The 24,558-nt window shown below is 45.0% G+C and overlaps 1 protein-coding gene across 1 annotated transcript in view; it reads left to right on the forward strand.

Annotated features, from left to right (window-relative positions):
• Positions 1–24,558, forward strand: part of SERINC5 (serine incorporator 5) — a 104,481-nt gene that overhangs the window by 41,077 nt on the left and 38,846 nt on the right. Inside the window, exon 2 of the mRNA XM_053587624.1 lies at positions 2,474–2,641. Coding sequence (XP_053443599.1) covers positions 2,474–2,641 — 168 coding nt within the window. The remainder of the gene's footprint in view (positions 1–2,473; positions 2,642–24,558) is intronic.

The raw sequence follows: 24,558 nt of genomic DNA on the forward strand, positions 1-24,558 counted from the left end.
CAATGAAAGAGGCAGTTGGGGAAGGATTCAGGAGGCAGGACCCAGTGAGAAGGCAGCTAACCAGTGGGAAGGAATACTCTTGTGTGTGTGCAAAATTTGGGTGTGTGAGTGGAAAGAAGTCAATAAAATAGGAGATTGAGAATGTGAATGCCCATGAAAGACAACTGCAGAAGTGTTAGGATACCCCTTGTGAGACCTGTTAGCTCAGCTCAGCCAAGTAGATATAACTTCTTTCACAAAGCTGTGCCCTAGTCTTAGGTGCCAGAAAGAGTCTTTTGAGGAAGCTGGCTTGGAAAATTGAATATAAGATGTAGAGAGTATACTAGGAAAAATTTGACCTAATGAAATAGCACAGAGTGACAGAGGGCTGAAACAGTGGCAGTTGCGTGAAGTAGATGAGATAACTTGGGAAATGATTATGATTCTAAGATCTGTCATGACATCATTGTGATTTATTCTTATGCCTCTGATCTTGTCTCATTGAGAGTGATGTTTATAGTGTGGCATTTAACTGATGCTTGTTTTGAAGTCTTGGGAAGTCTTAGACTTTTTTTTTCTTTTCTTTTTGAGACGAGACTCAAGTCACCCTGGGTTGAGTGCTGTGGCATCACAGTTCACAGCAACCCCTATCCTCTTGCCTCAGCCTCCCAAATAGCTGGGACTACAGGCCCCTGTCACCACACCTGGCTAGTTTTTCTATTTTTAGTAGAGATGGAGTCTCACTCTTGCTCAGGTTGGTCTTAAACTCCTGAGCTCAAGTGATTCACCACCTTGACCTCCCAGAATGGTAGGATTACGGGCTCAGCCACTACTCCTGGTGTCTTAGACTTCTTTCTAAATCACTGTCAAGAGTTGTTTTGGGGGGGAGCGGGGTGCCCGTAGCTCAGTGGTTAGGGTGCCGGCCACATGCTCTGGGGCTGATGGACTTTAAGAGGGGGGGCACTAAACAAACAAACAAACAAAAAAAAGGAGTTGTTGGGTTTTAGGTTTTATGTAGGGTACAGTGTTAGTACATATAGATTTGATTGTAATTTGCAGTTTATGATAATCTCTTTTGTAGAAGTGTAAATCCCTGCTTGCTTAACGGAGATCCTTCCCCGAACACCAGGTATGTCTGATAAGATCATCTAAGAGACCACAGCATAAGTACTGTTACCAACCCCCCTTTGTAAATGAGAAGACTGAGTCTTAAAGAGGTAAATATCTTGCTCATAGTCCACAACTAGTAAGTGGCAAAGCCCAGCCTCAAACCGGGGTAGGCTGACTTTGAGCTTGAGCTTTAACCACTGTGTTCTATTGTCATTCAATTTGTTAGACATCTTCTTTCCCAGAGCACAGCAGGTCTGTGCTCCTGGGCCCATGCCCTACTCAGCCTAAAAAGTTTACCATCTGGGGCATGAAGCTCTGGGAATCAGTGCAGTGTAGGAGGCATCTATTTCTTCTGAGCTTCAGGTTACACACTCCCATTGTTTCCTGCTGATACAGTTCATTACGTGGGCTCATGGATTTTCATAAGTCCCTTTCTTGAGCCCATCTTCTCATATTTTGTGTGAAAATGGGACTTTCTCACTTTGTCCTTTTCCTAGTTCTCTTTCCTGCGTGCCCCGTGGTCAGGGAGCTGTGGTTACAGAGCCTTGGAAGAATGGTCATCCTGTAGCTTGGAAGGTCAGCCCCCAAGAGGGTGTGGTGAATGTTTGTAAAGCAGTGGCTCAGTGTGTGACACCTGCTGGGTGTCCTACAATTTAATCCAATCACCACCGAGAGGCAGTGCGTGCCCCACATTGCATCTCCACTCCAGACACAAGTCCAAGCCACCTGTACTTCTGACTGACCAAGTGTAGATCAGGTTCCCACTACCCTCTCCTTCCACCCAATAATTTGCCAAAGTGGCTCACAGCACTCAGGGAAGCTCTTTACTTATATTACTGGTTATCATAAAGGATAAAAATGAACAGCCAAATGAAGAGGTACTGAAGAGGTTACTCAGGGCACAGTCCCGCACAGTCTCGGGCACAGGGGCGGCTGTTCCTGGGGAGTTGAGTATGCCACCCTCCTGGCACATGGGTGTGCTCACCATACCAATAGCTCTGAATCCCATTGATTAGAGATTTATAGAGGTGCCACTATGTAGGCATGATCAGTTTAATTAACTCAATCTGTAGTTCTGTCTTTCTTGATCCCCAGCCCGGGTGGGGTGTGGGAGGATTGGTCTGGAAAGCTCCAACCCTCCAAACCACATGGTTGGCTCCCCTGGCAACCAGTCCCCATTCTGAAGCTGTGTAGGGGCTCAGGCAGAGTTGCCCCATTGGCATGGTTGAAAGGGGCTTATCATTAATAACAAAATATGTTCCTCTCACTTTGTCACTCAGGAAATCCCAGAGGTTTCAGAAGCTCTTGTGCCAGACCAAACCCATATTGCTCACTACCTGACAACGTCACGCTCTAACAAGGGTGCTCTGTGCTCCTTTTCCAGCTGGCCTGCTGCTGCGGGACTGCAGGCTGCTCCCTGTGCTGCGGCTGCTGCCCCAGGATCCGACAGTCCCGCAGCACACGCTGCATGTACGCCCTCTACTTCACCCTGGTCGTTGGCCTCTGCTGCATCATGATGTCCAAAACCGTGGCTAACGAGATGAGAAAGCACGTAAGTCTGTCTCCACCCAGCCCTTCCTATTTCTGATGTGTGATAAGGGCAGTTGAGAAACTTGTGCTTTAGAGGACAGACCCGCCCATCCCAGTGTGGTTCAGGGTGTGCTTGTTCTCTGGGAACCTCTCCGAATCCTGTTCCATACTTTCTTGCCAAGCCAGCACACCATTCAGGGGTTTGATCTTGATCCCTAGTATAGATGCAGTCTGATGCTTTTGGCAGAGATTTTTTTTTTTTTTTAAATTTCAGATTAATATAATGAATGGTACACATGATTAGGTTATGTGTTTTGTATTTGTTGGGTAAAGTTCAAGTTGCAGTTGAACCTTTTAGGTAAAGAATATTTGTATTGTCTTAGCCTTGCTTATAACTGTTCCTGATGAAATGTGCAATCTTACAGACCCTGCCCTTTTCCCTTGTCATTAGGATGGCTGCTGGTATTTCAAGTAGCAGCTGTTATAAACTCTTAACCTGGCCTATCTGGGAAATATGATAAAGCTTAGATATTGCCACAGACAATGGACAGTGGGCTTTGGAGCACTTTTTATCTTTTTGGACAGATAACTTGTGGGGTGTGTGGTATCTCCAGGGGTGAGGGGGGGTGGATTTCTAGCTATTTCTTAGGCACTGTATTCAGAAAGTAGTCCTGGCATATAATGTTGAAGGAGGTAATATAGGACCTTTTCTGGACATCAAACTGCAGCAGAGGCCAACAACAAGGATGAAGTAGAGGGCCTATATGCAGTGTACGTGGCAGGCTTCTTGTTCAGCCAGATTGCAGGGGGGTATGTGTGGCTTTTGAGTGTACCCAATAAATAATACGGGTCTTCCCCTCACAGGTTCTGAACTAATTGATGAAAAAGATTGAAGTGTCAGGAGCTAGTTGTTCAACATTATCTTTATTCCTCGTAAAATTGTTGTGAGATGATGTGGCTCATGTCTGTAGAGGGCTTCCTTCCACTGGACCCCCAGATGAGCCTTTCTTACCCGCAGGGCACCATCAGCACTGGAACAGGGCAGACATCCTTTGCAATGGCACCGTTTTCACCGTTTGCTGTGGAGAGAGTGAGAGTGGCAGGTGCTCTCATCCTGGGGAAAGAGGGCGAGGAAAGGCCAGCTGTCCCCATTTTCCTTACAGACTTACCACTCAGCTCTGCACTCTCCTGTCCAGACAAGCAAGGTGGCAGGAAGCCAGGAACAGGCTCTAATGGAGCCCCCCTCTACCCAGAAGGTGACGTTACTAGGAACAGTTCTTTAGGAAGTGTTCTCCCCAACCTACGCTGAAGCCAAGACTATCTTAAATACACTTCACTGCTTCAAAACAACCATTTTCTTAAAAGCACTTTATATATTTTCATCCATTAGTTAAAGCAGGCCCTTTTGAAGCTTTCTGTTGGACAGTGCTTTTTTTTTTTCTTTTTTAAAGAGACAGTTACATTTTGTCGCCCTTGGTAGAGTGCTGTGGCGTCACAACTCACAGCAACCTCCAGCTCTTGGGCTTAGGCGATTCTCTTGCCTTCGCCTCCATAGTAGCTGGGACCACAAGTGCCTGCCACAACACCCGGCTATTTTTTGTTGCAGTTTGGCTGGGGCTGGGTTCAAACCACCACCCTCAGTATATGGGGCCGGCGCCCTACTCACTGAGCCACAGGCGCCGCCCTGGACCATGCTTTTATAATCATGATTATATAATCTTGGATATAGTGGGGACTACTCTTAAAACCTGTGAAATATAGGCCAAGTGTGGTGGCTCATGCCTGTAATACTACCACTTTGGGAGGCCAAGGCAAGAGAATCACTTAAACCCAGGAAATTGAAACCAGCCTGAGCACTGTAGCGAGACCTTGTTTCTACAAAAAAGAGAAAAACTAACCAGGCGTTGTGGCAGGCACCTGTAGTCCCAGCTACTCAGGAGGCTAGTAAAGCTTTAAAGGGCCTGCTTTAACTAATGAATGATAATATACAAAGTGCTTTTAAGAAAATGGTTTTATTGAACCTGAGCAAGAGTGAGACCCCGTCTCTAAAAATAGCTGGGTGTTGTGGCGGGTGCCTGTACTCCCAGCTACTCGGGAGGTTGAGGCAAGAGAATCACTTGAGCCCAAGAGTTTGAGGTTGTTGTGAGCTATGACACCATGGCACTCTTTTGAGGGTGACAAAGTGAGACTCTGTCTTAAAAAAAAAGAAAGAAAGAAAGAAAATGGTTGTTTTGAAGCAGTTAAGTGTATTTAAAATAGTTTTAATTTCAGGCTGGGCACATTGGTTCATGCCTGTAATCCTAGCATTCTCGGAGGCCAAGGGAGGTGGATTGCTTGAGCTCATGAGTTTGAGGCCAGCCTGAGCAAAAGTTAGACCCCGTCTCTACTAAAAATAGAAAAATGGAGGCGAAAGGATCGCTTGAGCCCAAGAGTTGGAAGTTGCTGTGAGCTATGATACCATGGCACTTTACCCAGGGGGACAGCTTGAGACTCTGTCTCAAAAAAAAAAAAAAAAGTCTTAGTTTCAGCCTAGGACAGTTGTTCTCAACCTGTGGGTTGTGCCCCACAGGAACTGTATTAAAAGGTTGCAGCATTAGGAACGTTGAGAACCACTGGCCTAGGAGAATCACTCAAGCACAGGAGTCGCAGATTACGGTGAACTGTAATGATGCCATTGCACTCCTGCCCAGAGGGCAACGAAGACTTTGTCCCCCCACCCCACCCCCAAATCTATAACTGTACAAATATATAGTATCTCTTAGTGGTGGACTTACCACAGACATTGTCATTGGAAGTGGACATAATTTAGAAGCTATAGGTATATGTTTTAGGACGTGAACTTCTTTTTTTTTTTTTTTTGTAGAGACAGAGTCTCACTTTATGGCCCTCGGTACAGTGCCGTGGCCTCATACAGCTCACAGCAACCTCCAACTCCTGGGCTTAAGCGATTCTCTTGCCTCAGCCTCCCGAGTAGCCTGTAGCTACAGGTGCCCGCCACAACGCCCGGCTAAGGACGTGAAATTCTTAATGATGATATTAACACTTGAGTGCCATCCAAGTAAGGTGCCCCATGAAACAGTCCTAACAAATCCCGCCAGTATCTGTGCTTTCTGACTGTTCATAGGAGATTTGAGAAGCAGAAGATGTTGGCTGGTATTGCTGAAGGCTTCATGGAAGAAGTGACTTGTGTAATAGTAATAAGTGCCGTATGTAATAGCTAACATTTATTGGATGATACCATGTGTCCGGTTCTGTTCTGAGTATTTTACCTGTATCTTCTCTCTTCACCACCCCTGTCCTCACCTGAACAGTAGGAACTATCATTATCCCTGCCTCATAGATGGGGAAACTGAAGCATTGAGCTGTTAAGTGGTGGCCTTGGGGTCTGAGTCACTGGAGAGGAGGAGAAAGGGCAAGGACAGGGCCCATGCCTCAACCTTGCAGGGATTTTCCAGCTAAGGTGAGGTGTTTGAACATGGTCTTAGATGAATGGGAAGGCAGGGTAGAATCTTACGTCATCATGGATACAGAAGTAGATATTTGGGAGGTGAGCCCAGCTGTGTGGGAGAGTTAGGTCAGAGAGCATGGGGTTGGGGAGCAACCCTGATGCCTCACAGAGGCTCTTACAAATGCTTCTGTGCCCTACTCTGAATGTACCTATTTAAACATGGCTTTGCAGGGCTTCCTGCTTAGGGAATGAAGTGCTTGTGGGTGAAACCCAATCCTTCCCTATCTTTAAGGCCTCACAGGGGCCTGACATCTGCCTACAAAGCCAGCTTGTTTTTGGCCTATAGAATACAGGCTGACCTCACCCTCAGGCGATGCTTGTGGTTGGTATTGAAAGGTCCCCTTGTGGGGACACATACTAGGCTTCTGCTGCAGTCCTCCCCCTCTTTGTTGGCCGGGAAAGTGCTTGAGAATGTGATGGTTGTAACAGGCCCTGGGCCCTGACAGAGTGCACGATCGCCTCCCACCCAGTATTCTGTCAGAGTCACAAGGGTCCTTGTGTGTGGGTTATGAGCTGAGGGCAGCTCCTTTTCAGTTATTTTCAGGTTTTGCCTTGGTTTCAGAATGTGTCCTGTGCAGAGTGGAGAGGGAACTGCCAGGGGGTGCTGGGCCAGTCTTTGTCCCTTTTTTTTCTTCAGGGAAACTCCTCTCTTTTTTTTTTTTTTTTTTTTTTTGTAGAGACAGAGTCTCACTTTATGGCCCTTGGTAGAGTGCTGTGGCATCACACAGCTCACAGCAACCTCCAACTCCTGGGCTTAAGCGATTCTCTTGCCTCAGCCTCCCGAGCAGCTGGGACTACAGGCGCCCGCCACAACGCCCGGCTATTTTTTTGTTGCAGTTTGGCCGGGGCTGGGTTTGAACCCACCACCCTTGGCATATGGGGCCGGCGCCCTACTCACTGAGCCACAGGCGTCGCCCCGGGAAACTCTTCTTTCCAAGGAGGACTTTGGCTCAGAGAAAGCTCGACTGTTGGCTGAATGTCCCATGTCTAAACATAGGAGCCATTTTTTTTTTTTTTTTTGCAGGTCATTCTTATCATTAACATGAAATTTAAGGCAGGTACAGGAGGAAAAGAGTTGATTCCTGGGGGATTAAAAACCTGTTTTATTTATAAATGAATGAATGAGATGATGAGGGGGGGTGTCTCCATATGTTTCTCTAGGCTCAAGAAGTCCTCTGGTCTCAACCTCCCAAGTAGCTGATACTATAGACCTGTACCACCAAGCTAAAAATCCCTTTTAGAATGTAGAACATAAAGGGGCCCGGGAGACAGTGGTTGAAAGTAAAACCTTGTGACCTGCACCACTAAGGTGTTACATCTGTAGGTGAGGCAGATTCAGGTTTGGTACCCTGGGCAGACACCTGAGCATTTGGGGTAGGAGGAGAAAGGAATGCTAGGATTACAGGTGTGAGCCACCGCCTAGCCTTACATATTTGCAACCTGACACATCTTAGATCTGCCTTTTTCATTTCACTCTCTGTTTTCCACCCTAACCCCCAGCCCTAGGCAACCATTTTCTGATTCTGTGGATTTACCTATTCTAGATATTTCATTTAAATGGAACTGTATAATATATAGCGTTTTGTACCTGCCTTTTCCCCCTTAGCATGTTTTCTTCTCCGCTCCTCTCTCTTCCTCTCCCACCTCTTCCCCTCCCCTTCCTTCCTCTCTCCTCTCCTCTCCTCTTCTCTTTTCTTTCTTTCTTTTTTTTTTTTTGACAGAATCCCACTCTTGTCACCTGGGTAGAGTGCTGTGGTGTCATAGCTCACAACAACCTCAACCCTTGGGCTTAAGCAGTCCTCCTGTCTCAGCCTCCCGAGTAGCTGGGACTACACCTGGCTAGTTTTCCTTTTTTTAGTAGACATGGGGTCTTGCTCTTGCTCACATTGGTCTCCTTGAACTCCTGAGCTCAGCTCAAGGGAGCCACTGTACCTGGCCTACTTAGCACATTTTCAAGGTTCACTCATGTTATAGCATGTTTACTCCATTCCTTTGTATAGCTGAATGATATTTAATTGTATGAATATATCATATTTTGTTTATCCACTTATCTGTTGGTAGACGTTTGGGTTGTTCGTGCCTCTGGGGTATTATGAACAATGCTGCTATAGACCTATTCATGTAGTAGTTTTTGTGTGGACATATGTTTCCATTTCTTTCAGGTTTATATCTAGGAGTGGACTTGCTGGATTGTATGGCAACTCTTTGGTTAACCTTTTTAGGAAGTGCCATGCTGCTTTCCACAGTGGCTGCACCATCCCCACAGTGATGAGGGACAGTCCAGATCTCTCCATACCCTCACCAGCACTGACTGTGTATCTTTTTTACTTTAGCCACCCCAGTGTGGGTGGGTGAGGCTGTGCCTTCAACACCGCCCTCTGCTTTCCTCGGGGCAGCTCATTCCTTTCTGGCTTTGACTACTCCTGTGCCTTCCTCTGCTAGTAAGGTACTCTCCACTCAGGACGGTGCTGGAACACTGAGAGATTCTTTCTCCCTTCCTCTCTTCCTTCTATATCCAGTGCTGACACATACTTTTCCCCAGACACGTCATAAAACTTTTAGGTTCTCACTCTGCATTCCAGTCAGTCATAATTCAGCGACTCTAGGCCCCCTGCTGTCATGTAGTCCTGTTCGCCTTTTTTGAACTTGGATAGTCCTAAAACGTCCCTGGCTTCCCGCTGACTTCTTTCTTTCTGCAGAGAACTATTCCCACGGCTGAGTGGAGGTTGCGGTTAGTATTGCTCCCAGATGATAGCCTGTTTCCAAATTTTGGGGTCACCACAGTGTAGTGACTATAGATGAATACTGAAGCTAGCCTCCTTAAAAACAAGGTAGGTTTTAGAAGGCTGTTCATAAGTATATCTTTTCGTCATTTTTTTTTTTTTTTTTTTGTAGAGACAGAGTCTCACTGTACCGCCCTGGGGTAGAGTGCCGTGGCATCACACCGCTCACAGCAACCTCTAACTCTTGGGCTTACGCGATTCTCTTGCCTCAGCCTCCCCTGTGGACTACAGGTGTGCACCACAACGCCCGGCTATTTTTCTGTTGCGGTTTGGCTGGGGCTGGATCTGAACCCGCCACCCTTGGCATATGGGGCCGGCGCCCTACTCTCTGAGCCACAGGCGCCGCCCCATCTTTTCGTCATTGATGGCAACATGTTACATACTTCATTGGATCCTGGCATTGACAGAGCTCTTTGATCCAGTATGTTAACTGGACTCTGAAATTTGGTAGATGAGCTACTTTATTCCTATTTTTAACTTGAAGAATGAAGAGGACTATGAAGGCGTAATAGTAAATATGGTTTATGGGAAGCCCTCCTTGTGCTGGTTCCAGGGATCCAAAAATACATGAAACAAGACTCCTAGTGAAAGGAACTAGTTAAATAGATGAGCGGGAAAAAAGGTCCAACTCACATTTATGATAAGTATTCTTTTTTAGGTTATAATATGGTTTAAAAAATTTTTTTTATTTGCACACATTTATGGGGTACAAGTGTAATTTTGTTACGCAGGTATATTGTGTTAGGGTAGAAGTTGAATAAATTGTTAGAATTTTTGTTTGTTTTGAGACAGTCTTACTATGTTGTCCTCGGTAGAGTGCTGTGGCATCACAGCTCACAGCAACCTCCAATTCCTGGGCTTAGGTGATTCTCTTGCCTCAGTCCCCCAAGTAGCTGGGACTAAGGTGCCCACCACAACGCCTGGTTATTTTTTTGTTGCAGTTTGGCCGGGGCTGAGTTTGAACCCGCCACCCTCTGTATATGGGGCCAGTGCCCTACCCACTGAGCCACATGTGCCGCTCAATTGTTAGAATTTTTTTTTTTTTTTTTGGCCAGGGGTGGGTTTGAACCCACCACCTCCGGCATATGGGACTGGCGCCCTACTCCTTGAGCCACAGGTGCCGCCCAAAGGTTTTCATGTTTTTTCCTATCTTTTTTTTTTTTTTTTTTTTTGGTTTTTGGCCGGGGCTAGGTTTGAACCCACCACCTCCGGCATATGGGACTGGCGCCCTACTCCTTGAGCCACAGGCGCCGCCCTGTTAGAATTTTTAAAAGTGGAAAAGTACTAAGTGGTAATCTTAACCAACCTGTCATTTGACAGGTGAGACAAAGTGTCTCCAGGAAGTGAAGTGGCTTGTCCAGGGCTGAGGCATGAGGTATACCGAGATTAGAATCCAGGACTGCTGGTCACCTGGCCAGTGCTTTTCCTGCTTGTGCGACTAGGTTTATTTGTTGGTTGGTCAGATATTCACAGAAATCACAGTGAAAGCCTTTTATTTAGCAGGCATATCCTTCCTCCTGACTCCTAAACTTTCCTCAGACACAGTGGTGAGGGAGTTTTCCTTCTGGATACAGCACGGCCTGGGTCTCCCCGTTTTAGCTTATCTTCTCCTGTGTCCCCACCTGCTTCCTTCCTGTGGTCAAGACCAAAGGCTGAACACGAGGGAGGGCCAGTACTCTGAAATAGAAAATAGGGGTAGCCACAAACCTAGTATTCATCCAGAGACTTTGATGTAAAATAGAACCCGCTTTCAGGTTATGTTTGGTATAACCATCTTTTTAAGGTAAGCCAACATCGATGAAAAATATTCCACTTTGATTCAAAACACGGTGTAGTTTGTCCAGACGTGGAATGCCAGGCATGCTTTCTGATGCTGGGTAGCCTGGCTCTGGCTCTTGGAATTTACCGATTGAATGTTCAGAATGTGGAGGAGCTGAGACTTGGCACCAGGGCTTGTTATGAGCGCACTGAAACCTCTCCATTCTTAGCTGCCTCTTTATATTTCTGTGTTAGAACTAGTGTCAAATTAACAATAAAATACTGCAGACTCGGTTCTTTGATTCTGGAGTGTTTTTTTAAATATATTTTTTATTTTATTATTATTTTTTGAGACAGAGTCTTATTATGTCGCCCTCGGTAGAGTGCTGTGTTATCACAGCTCACAGCAACCTCAAACTCGCAGGCTCAAGTGATTCTCTTGCCTCAGCCTCCCAGTAGCTGGGACTGCAGGCGCCCACCACAATGCCCGGCTATTTTTTGTCATTGTTGTCTAGCAGGCCCAGGCCAGGTTCAAACCCACTAGTCTCGGTGTATGTGGCTGGTGCCGTAACCACTGTGCTATGGGCGCTGAGCCTAGAGCGTTTTTTTTTTTGTTTAAATACTGCTAAGATGGTATGCTTTTCAAAGTTCTCTTTCTGAACAGCAGCTGAGTTCATGGTTCTGTTGTACCTTATATGTATCAGTGAGTAAGTTTTAAAGTTTATATGTGGGTTGGGGCCGTTGGGCCTCAAGCTGAGTGCAGAATACTTAGGGAAAGCTCTCACTATGACCTACCAGAGTTTGCCTTTTGGGGAGTAGGTAATGATGAGATTTTGCGTCTCAAATCCTCTGAGTTTCTACCCTTCCAAGTTAGGGTGACCCTGGGAATACATGTCTCTAAACAATTTTGTCTTGGGTCTAAATGCCATCCAGACAGAGCACATATAGGGAAAACCAGAGTCTGTTTCCCTCCACCTCTCGCACCTCTCATTGTTGGGACCTCATCCTCTTCCCCTAAAAGAATGCTGGGTTTGGTGGTGGGAAATTTTTTTGTACTAGAGGCAGCAATTCGAACTAATGGATGTCCTGCTGAGAGTCTTTGGAGCCTGGACCAAGGACAAAGAGGTTTGATCTTTGTCCAGTAATAATGAGCTTGCCATGAGCCAGAAAACAAGAAACAATACTTACTGTCCTTGGTCTGCAAGGGTGCATTACCCGGAAGCTTTTGGGGCGGGGCACCAGGTGTTAGCTGGGTCTCTCTTAGGATTGCACTGGCTGTGGGAGGAAGATGTGAGAATGAGTTTTCCTAATGCCTTTTTCTGTAATCATCAAAAGCATCTGGTAAGCAACTGTCCACAGGGTGTTGGAGGACCCTATAGATAAATAGAACAGACAAAAGAGTTTGCAGTTGGAAACAAACATTGTCAGTCATTATAAAAATGGGGCCAGAGGAAACAAAGGCACATAAGATAAAGTAGCCTCCAGACATGGGAACAGGAAACAATACGTAAATATTGTGAACAGTTGAATCTTGGTACTTGTCACAGTGTTTAATAGGGTGATCCGGTTACTTGATTAAACTGTAATTTGAATTCATTCTTTAAAAACTGTTTTAAAAATCACGTAACTCAGTCATTGATTCAAACGTAGGTGCCGAGCACTCTGGGAAGTGCTGAGGATCTGAATATGAACAACGTACCATCCTAGTTCCTAAAGAACTAGACCTCAGGTAGGGGACAGGGATGACATTTGGTCAAGTACATGTTGAAGGAGCCTTGAACACTAGACTGTGTGTGTTTGCAAGCTAGAAACGTGTGAACTAGGGCGGCGCCTGTGGCTCCAAGAGTAGGGTGCTGACCCCACACATCAGAAGTGATGGGTTTAAACCCAGCCCCAAAAACAAACAAACAAACAACAACAAAAAAACTTGTGAAGTACGTTAGCAAATATTAGCCAGTGGTTTCAGCTCAGCTGTTTGAACCTCTGTTGGCCTTTGGAGTCACACGGCAACTCTTGAGTTGCTGAGGGCTGAGGTGAGTAGGAGGCTTGTGAGAGGGAATGGAGGGTTCAGCCAGGCTCAGCATAATCATGAAGGGTTGGGTATTGGGGGGTGTGGTTTTAAAATTTCAGCCAGACTTTTCTCTACAGTCTTCAAATAAGTCTAAAATTATCTTTCAGCAAGCTGGCTTTCATCAGTGTGGGTTTTATCTTTGGCTCCACAGGCTGGGTGTGTGTGACAGATGTGCGTACTTTACTGTTGGAGCTATTGAGGGCTTCTGAGCCACAGTTTTGAGCACTAGAGGCTCATAGATGTCTTCTCCCCCACCCTCCCTCTGTCCCCTCCCAGTCACTGAGAAAGACTTTCTGTGGGCGGCTAAATTAAGGTACTCAATTTGATGTTCAAAAATGACATACGGGAGAAGTACAGTTGGCTTCACTTAATGGCCCAAGTTCCATTTGAGGACAGCTCTGGAGAAGGGGAAGAGTCTAAGAAGAGAAGGCAGGGCTGGAGGGTGTCTGGGGTTGAGTCCCCCAGAAGACAACCCAAATGAGCTGCTCCTTTGACTTTTGATCTGCAGACTGAGTCATCACCAGTTGTCACTTGCTTTGAAACACTAATTTGCACTTACACAATTCAGCAGCTCTGCTGGAGTAGTGCAGGGCTAGGCATGGTTCTCTTGCCAAGAGCCGACTGGTGGTCCCTGTAGCAACTCTCAACTCTTCCACTGTCCTGCAAAAGCAGCCAAGACAACGTGCCAACAAAGGAGTGAGGCTGTATGCCAATAAAGGTTTACTTACAAAAACAGGAAGCTAGCTGGTCTGACCCTGCGTTAGACCCTCACTGGGTCACTGGCTGACTTCCTGTGTTAGACCCTCGGTGATTTAGTGTGTGTTATAGGTAGTTATCCTCTCTCTCCCTAATAAGGAAACTTCAGTGACCTAAACTTTGGGCTCAGAGTACTAAGAGTTCTTGTTTAAGTTGTAGGTGTGAACCACATATAGGGTGGACAAGGCAAAAATAATGTGGGGATAAATTTAGTAAGGCATGTTTAATAGTATATGTGTGTGTTATTTTGTGTGGCATTTCATTATTATTATTATCATTATTATTTTGAGACAGAGTCTCACTTTGTCACCCTCAGTAGAGTGCTGTGATGTCACAGATCACAGCAACCTCAAACTCTTGGGCTCAAGCTATTCTCTTGCCTCAGCCTCCCACGGATCTGGGACTAAAGGCACCCAACACAGCTATTTTTAGAGACAGCGTCTAGCTCTTGCTCAGGCTGGTCTCAAAATCCTGAGCTCAGGCAATCCACCCTCCTCAGGCTCCCAGAGGGTTAGGATTATAGGCGTCAGCCACCGTGCCCAGCTCCATACGGCATTTTAAAATAAATAGTAAATTTTTTACAGGTTAAAAAAAATTAGTCTTTTATGTATCTTATCAAAAGACAAAATTACAAAGAATGCAGTTGAAAGAGTTAATTGGATTGTGGATTTTGGATTTTGAGGGCGGGAGCAGACAGTCTCTGTCATCCACGTTATCGCTGCAGCCTCCAACCCTTGGGCTCAAGTGCTCCTCCTACCTTAGCTTCCCAAGCAACTGGGACTACAGGCAATTTTTCTGTTAAAAAGAATTTACACTGCCCACCTAATTTTTCTATTGTTTTGTAGAGATGGCGTCTTGCTCTTGTTCAGGTTCGTCTCAAACTCTTGGCCTCCCAAAGTGCCAGGATTATAGGCATGAGCCACCACACCCTGCCCTCATTGGATTTTACGTGTGATTCTAGAATATAAAATAGAATGAATGTTCTAATTAGCTGAGCAGAAGAGGTTGGCTTTATAGGCAGAAAAGGGCTGAGGAAAGCAGAACCAGGGAGGAAAAGGTAGAAGCAGAGAGGATTTTATTATGCAGACTCTGAGTGATTGGAATCTCCTGGGTTTTTTTTTTTTTTTAATTGCTCCATTTCAAAGTTCAGTGGCACCTACTGTAAGTGACTCCAGTCTGGTCTGGTCTGGTCTGGTCTGGTCTACTGTGGCCTGGAACCAGAGGCTTGTCCCAACAACAACTCAAACTCTTGGGGACTGACACGTGATCCTGGTGGCATGAGAGGAGCACCTGGCTGAAAGATTGTCTGTACACAGCTCTGTCTGTCTCCCCAACAGCAACCTCAACTCTCAGACTTCTCTTAAACCTTAATAATCCAAACCAAGCCTTTTGGTGATCAGGAAGAAGTGGGGATGGAGAAAATGAATGTGTGGGCATCGCAGTTCCCCCAGCTGCTGTCAATTCTAGGTCTAATGTCTATAGGAAAGGAGCTGGGGCCTGATGCCTAAACATCAGCCTTGTACTGGTTCCTGCTACTGGGATTAGGGAGCAGGTAACTAGGGGCTCTCAATCTTGTAGGTAAGGTGGAGTCCTACCTTTTGGGAGATAATAGGTTTTTATGTACTACATCGGGCAAAAATCATGAATGGTCCAAATTAATGATGAAATACTTGAGATATCCATAAAGTAGAGCACATGGCTGTGTGCGTACACCATTTCACCAGAAGGTGAGGTCTTTGTTAGCAGGCTTTTAACCTATGCTATCAACTGCTTGAGTTCCCCTAACCTAGAACAATACCCACACGTAGAAGATGGAAATGAGAGAGTGGTTGATTAAAGCCTGTGCTGTAATATAGGTGTGTACACGGGATGAAGAATACATATGCAAATATAATTTCGCTGGGTTTTTAAAAATTATATGCAGAAGGTAATTTTTCATGTGTCACCACTGTACTTCAAGTGCACACATTTAAGAAGAAAGCTGCTGATTTGGGCTCACTTAGGCTATAAGCATTTTTTGTAAGTGGTGAGAATGAAAGATCTGCCTGTTTCATCATTTAGTTCTCTCCTTGTAGAAATTATACATCTATGTTCAAGAGATTATCTTTCAGTCAGACTTGTTCATCTGGGGAGGGGGAGTCCTCTGTTTGACCCTGTGTTCTATGCAGGGCCATAAGCCTATTTTTCTAGCCCAGACAAAAGTGCAGACGTCTATAGCTGTGGTTTTAAGTTGTCCTGGTGGTTAGGAGGAGATTTGTGTCTTGGACTCAGAGGGCCCCGTTCATATACCTCCCCCTTTGATTTTGGTAGCTTATAGACAAAGACCCTCAAAATGGGGACTGACATGTGACCCTGGTGGCAACAGAGGAGCACCTGGCTGAGAGAATGCGTGTACACAGTTCTTCTGCCTGTCTCCCTGGCGCCTCCATCCTCTGCTCTCCTTCTCCAGAGTTTCCAAAACCCTCTTTAGGGAGAGTTTGGCAGTATCTATTCAAATTTAAATGTACCAACTTTGGCACCCTTCTCATTATCTGCCCTCCTCAGCACCTTACATGTGTATTAAGAGATACAATACTGAGAATACCCACTGTTATTATTTGTAGTAGTGAAAAAATCAGAAACAACCTAAATGTGTCTACCAGTAGGAAAATAGTCTAAACTAAATTATGGTTGATCCAGACTATAGAATTTTTTTTTTTTTTGAGACAGAGCCTCAAGCTGTTGCCCTGGGTAGAGTGCTGTGGCATCATAGCTCACAGCAACCTCCAACTCCTGGGCTTAAGCGATTCTCTTGCCTCAGCCTCCCAAGTAGCTAAGACTACAGGCGCCCACCACAATGCCTGGCTATTTTTTGGTTGCAGCCATCATCGTTTGGCGGGCCCAGGCTGGATTTGAACCCGCCAGCTCAGGTGTATGTGGCTGGCGCCTTAGCCACTTGAGCCACAGGCGCTGAGCCCAGACTGTAGAATTCTTTATTGTAGTTTAAAAAGATGAACATGGATTTCTTTTTCTTTTTTTTTTTTTTTGTAGAGACAGAGTCTCACTTTATGGCCCTCAGTAGAGTGCCGTGGCATCACACAGCTCACAGCAACCTCCAACTCCTGGGCTGAAGTGATTCTCTTGCTTCAGCCTCCCGAGCAGCTGGGATTACAGGCGCCTGCCACAACGCCCAGCTATTTTTTGGTTGCAGTTCAGCGGGGGCTGGGTTTGAACCCGCCACCCTCGGTATATGGGGCCGGTGCCTTACCGACTGAGCCACAGGCACCGCCCACGAACGTGGATTTCTATGTTGAACATGTACCTATGTGCAAGACATAATACAGGTGGAATAATGGCACAGCTGGGGGTCTAGAACAGTGATTTTTTTTTTTTTAAACCTGTGTGCCCTGAGAGGATCTTAGATATGCTGTGAAAATTTTAAAGACCATTAATTAAATTATTTTCAAAGTGCAGTAAGTACGATTTTTTTTTTTTTATCAATGTAATTTAAGTGTGCTGTGGAAGCTTAACTATCGGTTTAAGTGTGCCATGAGATAAAAAAGATTAAAAAAACACTGCTCTAGAAAGATACACCTGAACCTGGGGATGTGCTGTCTCCAGGAAGCAGTCTAGTTAGGATTGGGGTAGTGGTGGTCAACGGTACTTGGTTATTTATATCTTTATTGAGGTTTACATTTTGGGAGCAGTAAGAATATAATAATAATTATGCATCACCTGTATTAGTGCAAATAAGTGAAATTTAGAACAGTCTTTGAACCCTTGCCTTTGCAGTTAGGTTTCTTGAAAGTGTGGATACGGCCAAGGGCCATAATCCTAGAACTTTGGGAGACGGAGACAGGTGGATTGCTTGAGCTCAGGAGTTCAAGACCAGACTGAGCAAGAGTAAGACGCTGTCTCTACTAAAAATAGAAAAAATTAGCTGGGCACTGTGTTGGGCACCTGTAGTCCCAGCTACTCAGGAAGCTGAGGCAAGGGGATCTCTTGAGTCCAAGATTTTGAAGTTGCTGTGAGCTATGATGATACCACGATATTTTACCCGGGGCGGCAGAGTGAGGCTCTGTCTCCAAAACAAAAAAAAAAAAGTGTGACAAAATGTTCCCCAGCTTCACCTCCTGACCCAACCCCAGTCCCCCTTGTTATCTCCTCAGCCTTCTGCAGCCCAGTTGCTGCTCCCACTCTCCTCTACAGACTACTGTGACCAAGGTCCCAGATGATTTCTTGCTGCCAAATTCAGTGTTAGGTCCAGGGCCTCATCACGTTTGACCTTGTCCGTATCTGACACTGCCGACCACTCTGTGCTTCTTGAAAGGCTCTTTCAACTTCTCCCTTGTTCTGTAGCTTTGCAGAATCCTCCTGGAATTTTTCCTTCTTCCCAGGCCCCACTCTCTGCGTTCCCCAGAGCTCTGTGCTTGGCTCACCTCCACACCCCTCCCTTTCTGCACATTCTTCTCCAGGCGCCTTGATCCACTCCAAATCCCCCTCTCTAGTCCAGCTGTCTTTCCAGAGTACTCTTGTTCAGCCATCTCCTTAGGCTTCTCAATGCAGGCACCTTCAGTGTAACCTGCCCTTATGTCACTTTCTGCCCCACCACCCCGAAGCTGCTCTCCTGTGGTTCCTGTCCATGGTCAGCCTGCCAACCTGGAACCCGGGGTGCCCAGTCCTGGGTTCCTCTTCATTCCCAGGCCACATCAAATGGGCCACCTGTGTCCGTTCCACGTCTCCCAAATCCCACTACTGTTGCTACATAATTTTTCACTGGGAATTTTAGGGTCTTCAGTTGGAAAGCGTCATGGGGAGGCTAAGGTAGGCCAAGCAGCAGCATTTATTGGCATAAAGGTCCCATACAGGGAAGGGCTGTGCCCAAAAGATAACAGCCTCAATGGCGGTTTGGGGGTCCGGTTTTAAGGGTGGGGGAACTGACGTGGTAATGGAGTGAGCTGTGTGTTCGTGCATAGGGAGGGTGGATATTTTCAGGGCGCAGCAGGATGTTGGCTCAAGCCAAGCTGGATGGGGTCTTCAGGTACAGACACTGGTTGTAGATGACTGAGAGCTGGAGAATGTCCTCAGAGAAAACGTCGCCAAGTATGTTAGTTAGGCTCAGAGCAATTTGTCAGCCATACAGGACTAATTGTCCTAACAGGAGTAACTCCTGTTTGTCCTGCAGTAACTGACGTGGTTCTTGTTTGCACATTTCCTCATTTGCACTTTGAGTGAGCTTGCATCCTGGTCTGTTTCTGTGGAGGAGCCCTTCTTCCCATCGTAATTAGTCTCCTGTGAGTTGAGTTGTCTGGGCCGAAATCCTACTGGGAAGATAGTTTGACTAGAGTTGTTTTTTAGCTGTTTATTCATATTTGTGGTAGTTTGATCCCGACAAAATGTGTGTGGTGGAAGAGGAGCCGGGACCGCTTCCTCAGCCCCTGGCTTTGCCTGCTTTTGAGATTCTGAATAGTTAGTGTTTAGGGACAGTAGGTCTTGATTTGAGAAGCGGAAGGGTCAAAGGAAAACAGACTGTGTAGAATTTTATTTCCCCTCAGATTTTAATGCCATAAGGAAAATGTTCAGATACTCAAAGGAGAAGCAGGTACTGGTTGTTGTTAGTGTTTTTTAAAATAGTCCCAGGTCCCCAAAAAGGCCTCAAAGACCGTCACTTACTGAGGTTTGGCTGCGGAGCAGAGGCTGTTCAACAGAGGACGGAAGCTGATTTTAGTACTGCCCACTTCGTGACCCATGCGACTAGTCAGTAACGGGCAGATATCACTGTCATTGACCCTGGAACTACTTCATGGAGAAAACCAAACTATCCTGGGAAGTGTGGAGATAAGTGGAACAACAGAAAAGGGAGAGGCAGACCAAAAGTCTCTCATCCAAAATTCATTTTCAAGTGAGGAATATTAACCAGAACCTGCAGATCTAGTTCTTCTAGTCTTCATGAACTTAATTTATCCCTCATGCTGAGCTGCCAGGTACTTTCTTTGTGCTTGGTTTCATTTAAAACTCTAGAAATTTCATATAATGAAATGTAAGGGGTAGCACCTGTGGCTCAAAGGAGTAGGGCGCCAGCCCCATATGCCAGAGGTGGCAGGTTCAAGCCCAGCCCTGGCCAAAAACTGCAAAAAAAAAAAAAAAAAGGACCCCCTTCTCTACAAAAAAGAAATGTAAGAACAGTTAACTTGGCTAATATTTCATATTCTCATCTCTCAAGTACTACTACATACTACAGAGAATGTTCAAAATAATGTATATACATTTCAAGAAGGAAGACACGATATTAAAATGGTAATATGCAGTATATATCATAACCAACAATGCATACAAGTCACATTTGACTTCTGCAATTACAGGAGGGGCTGAGAACGTCATACTACACATTGCTACTTTAATTCAGTTCAACTTTGAAAAGTATTACATAGACTGCATCTCTTGAAATGTGTATACTTTTTTGGGCAGCCTCTATAGGTTGTAGAACCACAACTCCCCATCTTCTTCCTCTCCATTTGGTAATAAACACCCCAAAGCCTGTACATTCTTCCTGTTTATAGCATCTGGGCCCTGGCCAACTAGAGCTGGAGGCCTCTGTATAGCTCTTTTTGTTAGTTCTTCATATTTATTTGCCTAGATTAAAGTTGTTTGGGGGATATACTAGTTCTTCATATTTATTTAACTAGTTTAAAGTTGCTCCGGGGATATTCTGTCCATGTGTGGGTATTCTGTCCATGTGTGGACAGAATCATGTGAATTTTCTTCTGGCTCCCATCGTTTTTAACATAGTATGTGTGTTCACAGTTTAGAAATAGTTTTCCTAATTTGTGAGTTCTCAGATACTTTCTTTTGGATGGTGACTAGGTCTCTGAAAAACAGGTGGGCACTGTGTTTTAGAAGTTAGTTCTTTTTTTGTTGTTGTTTTTTGTTTTTGTTTTTTTTGGCGCCTGGACAGGGACAGAAGTTAGTTCTTTACATAAATATCCTAGGTGTAGGGGCCAAGGGGCAAGTTCTCCTTTGCCCTCTGAAGGTTCACTGAAAAATAAAGTTGCAGGACAGATTAATTAGAGAAAAGGCATCACATTTATTTAACGTGTATACCTGGGGGCTTTCAGAAGGCAGACCCAAGGGTACAGGGGAGGTTGGCCATTTTTATGCTTAGGTTTCACAAGGTACCTGTATGGACAGCCATGAAGAAATATGTATAATTGCACAAAAAGGGTGTGATGGAATGCTAATAGACTGAGTGGGAAGAGCCTGCAAGGGCCCCTCTGTGTAGACTCTTCTCGGCTGAAGCCACGTTCCTTCCTTGAGGTGCGGGGCAGGACCCCATCCAGAATAGGGGTTTTATGACCCATAAGCAAGGTAGGTCAGATAATTTCTTTATGGCCAGTTTTTACACAGAAAAGGCAGGAGGGTAGTTAGGTTTTATGGTTGGCTTTTGGGAGGGGGGGGATTGTGGTTTCTGTGACAGCCTTGGCAAAGAGGAATTGTAGTTTGTATGGCCAGCCGCTGGGGACAGTAGGACTGAGAGGCAGGAGGGCAGGAGAAGGTCAGAGAAAAACTTTCACTGCTGAGGTCTTCATTTCGGGGTATCGTTTTCTGAGCTTCAACACAGGGAAGGATTCACCTCATTGAAAGTTAATCTGCAGTATCTCCTGATGAAGTGAACCCATCTACTGAGTTCTCAGGGGCTCTCTTTCCTGTCATGTTTAAGTTGGAAGGCATCAGCTAGTGGGTCATGGGATGTGCCCAATCCGCCCCTGAAAATTCTTTTTATACAGGTGGTGCTTTAGAATTAAGGAAGTTAACCTGCTGAGTACTGTGCATAGGAGCTGTGGAGAGCACTTCACAGGATTACCTGATGGAATTCCCAGGGCAACTCCACGAGATGGGTGGCAGTGCTGCTTCATTTTACAGGTGGGGCGGTTGAGGCTCAGGATGTGTATGTGTGTAACTTGCAATGGAGTCGGGATTGAAAGTCCGCATGGGCTATTTATTCTTGCTCAGTAATCTGTGGCTTTGAGGATTGGGAGGAAAGCCCTGGCTCTCAGGTCTGTGCAGAAACCACCCAGAGTCAGTGTGTGAGCCCGGCTTACATGCTGTGTCCCTGGATGCCCAGAGCCAGACTTCAGAGGTAACACCCCTACCAGGCACATCCCCTTTGCCCTGTGGTGGAGACTCTGTATGTAACGCATGTTTTCTTTTTCTAAAACTGGATGGAATTTGGAACAGCCAATATTTAATCAGGGCAAATAAGTTCCCCTTGTTAGCATCCTGCCAGCTTGTTCAACTTGAAGGTTCTTTGCTCCCAAATACTCACCACTTACTCATGAAGGCCAAATGTGCTCAGTCACCCGCAGAGCATAAAGGAGCTCTTGGTCAGTGTGTGGAGCAGGGGAGTTGTTTGCCTGCTTTTATTTTAATGAAATTTGCAGTGCCACATACTTACCCTTTGAAGAGCTAAGTCCCCCCCTCCCCCCCATCCCCACACTCTCCAGGTGGCCTAGAGTAAACAGGGGAGGGAATTAGTTGGGGACTATGGCTTAGAAGCTCAGGCCTGCCGCTCTTAGCATCCTCCTTGAAGTGGATTTTTTTTTTTTTTTTGAGGGGAGAAATAGAAGTGTATAATTCGAAAATTTTTTATATATACATGTAATAATTTAATATTGCTTGAACGTAGATGGTGATAAATTAAAGATGTTTGCTATCATATAAACCCTAAAGAAATCACTAAAATGATACAACAAATAGTTATAGCTAAAGAAGTGGATTTTAAAGAAAAAAGAAAAAGAGTGCGGTGGGTTCAGGGTGGAAGGTAGAGAAGAACCTAAAGGTGAAAAGGGGGCTTGTGTAGATGAAAGAGGTACCAGGGTGCGCATGTTATGTGAGGGGAGGATCCAGGAATTGGTGCTGCTGCGAGGGAAGAAAAGAATATTTTACAGCAGTAAAGTCCATATAAATAAAACAGCCTAAAGAATGAGGTCATGTGGTTTCTCCTTCATGAATATCGCTTTCACAGATTTAAAACAATATTACCACCTCGTCACTAACACTACTCACACAGGTTAACCTTTGTTTGGGGCTAGAATGTCAGAAATGTTCATTTTGTGTGTGTCTCCTCTGTTACTTCAATACCTCGAGATGTTAAACATGCTGGTTGCTCACTCACCTTTAAACACAGCTAAAAATGCAGATTCCTTCTGAAAACACTTGTGTGCTGACTGTACCACTGTGTCCTGATTGCCATCTGAAGCAATTTCCAGGACAGACATTGTCACTGCCCCACAGTGATACCCTAGGATGCCTCAAACTCTGTGTGTTAAAAAATAAATTCCTGCTCTTTGTCCCTTGCCCACTGTACTCCTGCATAACCATGCCTCAAAAAAGAAGAGAAGAATCATCCCTCCATTTTCACATCATTCTTATCCACCCAGTCCTGCCAACTGAGTTCTACCTATAGAATTTCTGTTTCCCTGCACTGGTTAACTTTAAGTTGATGTAAGACCAGTTAATAGGAGGAAAATATTTTTAACTTATTTATTAACATTTAATTATTTTTAATTAAATATTTAATTATTTATTAATAATTAATAAATCATGGGAATCTCAGAAAATATGAGATGACTGAAGCTTATATAGTGTCCTGAGCTACTGGAAGGAGTAGGGGTTTGGGGTCTTTGTGGGTTGGATTGTTCAGTAGTCCCGTTTCCTGGCATCCATATTTCTAGCTGTTTGGTTCCCAGTACCAGAGGATGGTTACTGGTACCAAGTGGATGGAATGAATGAGCAGACCAAGCAGGTGCAAATATGTGCTAATATGTGCAAGTAGGCAAAGTGCCAAAATTTTATTGAAAATGAAAGCATTGAGAAAAAAAGATTAAAGCATTCTACATTCCAAAAAAAAAAAAAAAGCATACTACATTCCAAAGAGGGAATGGGTTAGCCTCTGCAAGTGGAGGAGGCGCTAAGTTTGACAAAATTTCTCCTTTATGCTGACTCCCTAATTTTATGTATCTTGGGAGGTAGAATATTCATGGTTTTCTTGGAAAAGGGTGGAAAATTCCTGAAATTGGGAACTGTCCCCGTTTCTGCCTTTGTAAGGCAATTTCCAGGGGTTGCCATGGTATTTGTAAACTGTTGTGGTGCTAGTGGATGCTATATTGTGAGGGTAGTTCTTTTAGGGACATGTTACCTCAACTGTGCGCATGTTCCAAAGACCCTCTCTTGAGGCCTCGACAGTTATCTCTACTTTGTGGTTTCTCTGCCTCCTTCTGATTGGTCAGTTCTTGGAGACCCCCTTGACATGTTATCTGTTCTTTCCTGGGAGCCACATCCCCAGAGTCCTAATCACGTTGTTCATAAAACAACCCAAGTCAGAATGACCTTATCTGTCTGTCCATGTCAGTCTCTGAGACGTTAATCAGTTCCCCAAAACAACCAGCTCCTGGAAACAGCACACTGGCAGAGTCTTGATTATCTCTGTTCCTGTAAGAACAACTCAGACCGCCCTGACCCAGGCCCACACTGAATACCCTAACTGCATCCCCTGTCCATCCTGCTCATGTCTAACTAACACAAGTTGGGTTGACCGGAGTTATGGGAGAGTAACAGGAAGAAATGGGAACATGGTAGTCTTGCTGTACAGATAAAGTTCCTCAGGTAATAGAAGCTACCTTCTGGTGAACAACCTTATTCCTGGTACAGAAACTTTACTAATGTAGAATTCCTTTACAGATGTAAATTTCTTCTATGAAGGACAGCTTTTCAGAACAACTCAAATATACCAAAGTATATTTTGGTATAGCTTATTCTGGTCTCCTGCAGTCATATTTTGGGGCATTGAGCCCCAGTGCCTTCTCTTGAGTTTCATCTCTTGCCAAAGAATATTTTTTTTAGTATAAGTATGTCCCATACAATATTCAGTCTAAGAATGTCCCAAATATTGTATGGGGCACACTTACACCAAAAAATTGTTTTTCTGACATTTAAATTTAACTAGACATTCTGTATTTTACCTGGCAACCCTGTATGTGTGTTAACCCAGTCAAATAAATGCAACATCTCTCTCTATGCTGTTATAT

Source organism: Nycticebus coucang, chromosome 1 (genome assembly GCF_027406575.1).
Source record: "Nycticebus coucang isolate mNycCou1 chromosome 1, mNycCou1.pri, whole genome shotgun sequence".
Taxonomy (NCBI): Eukaryota; Metazoa; Chordata; class Mammalia; order Primates; family Lorisidae; genus Nycticebus; species Nycticebus coucang.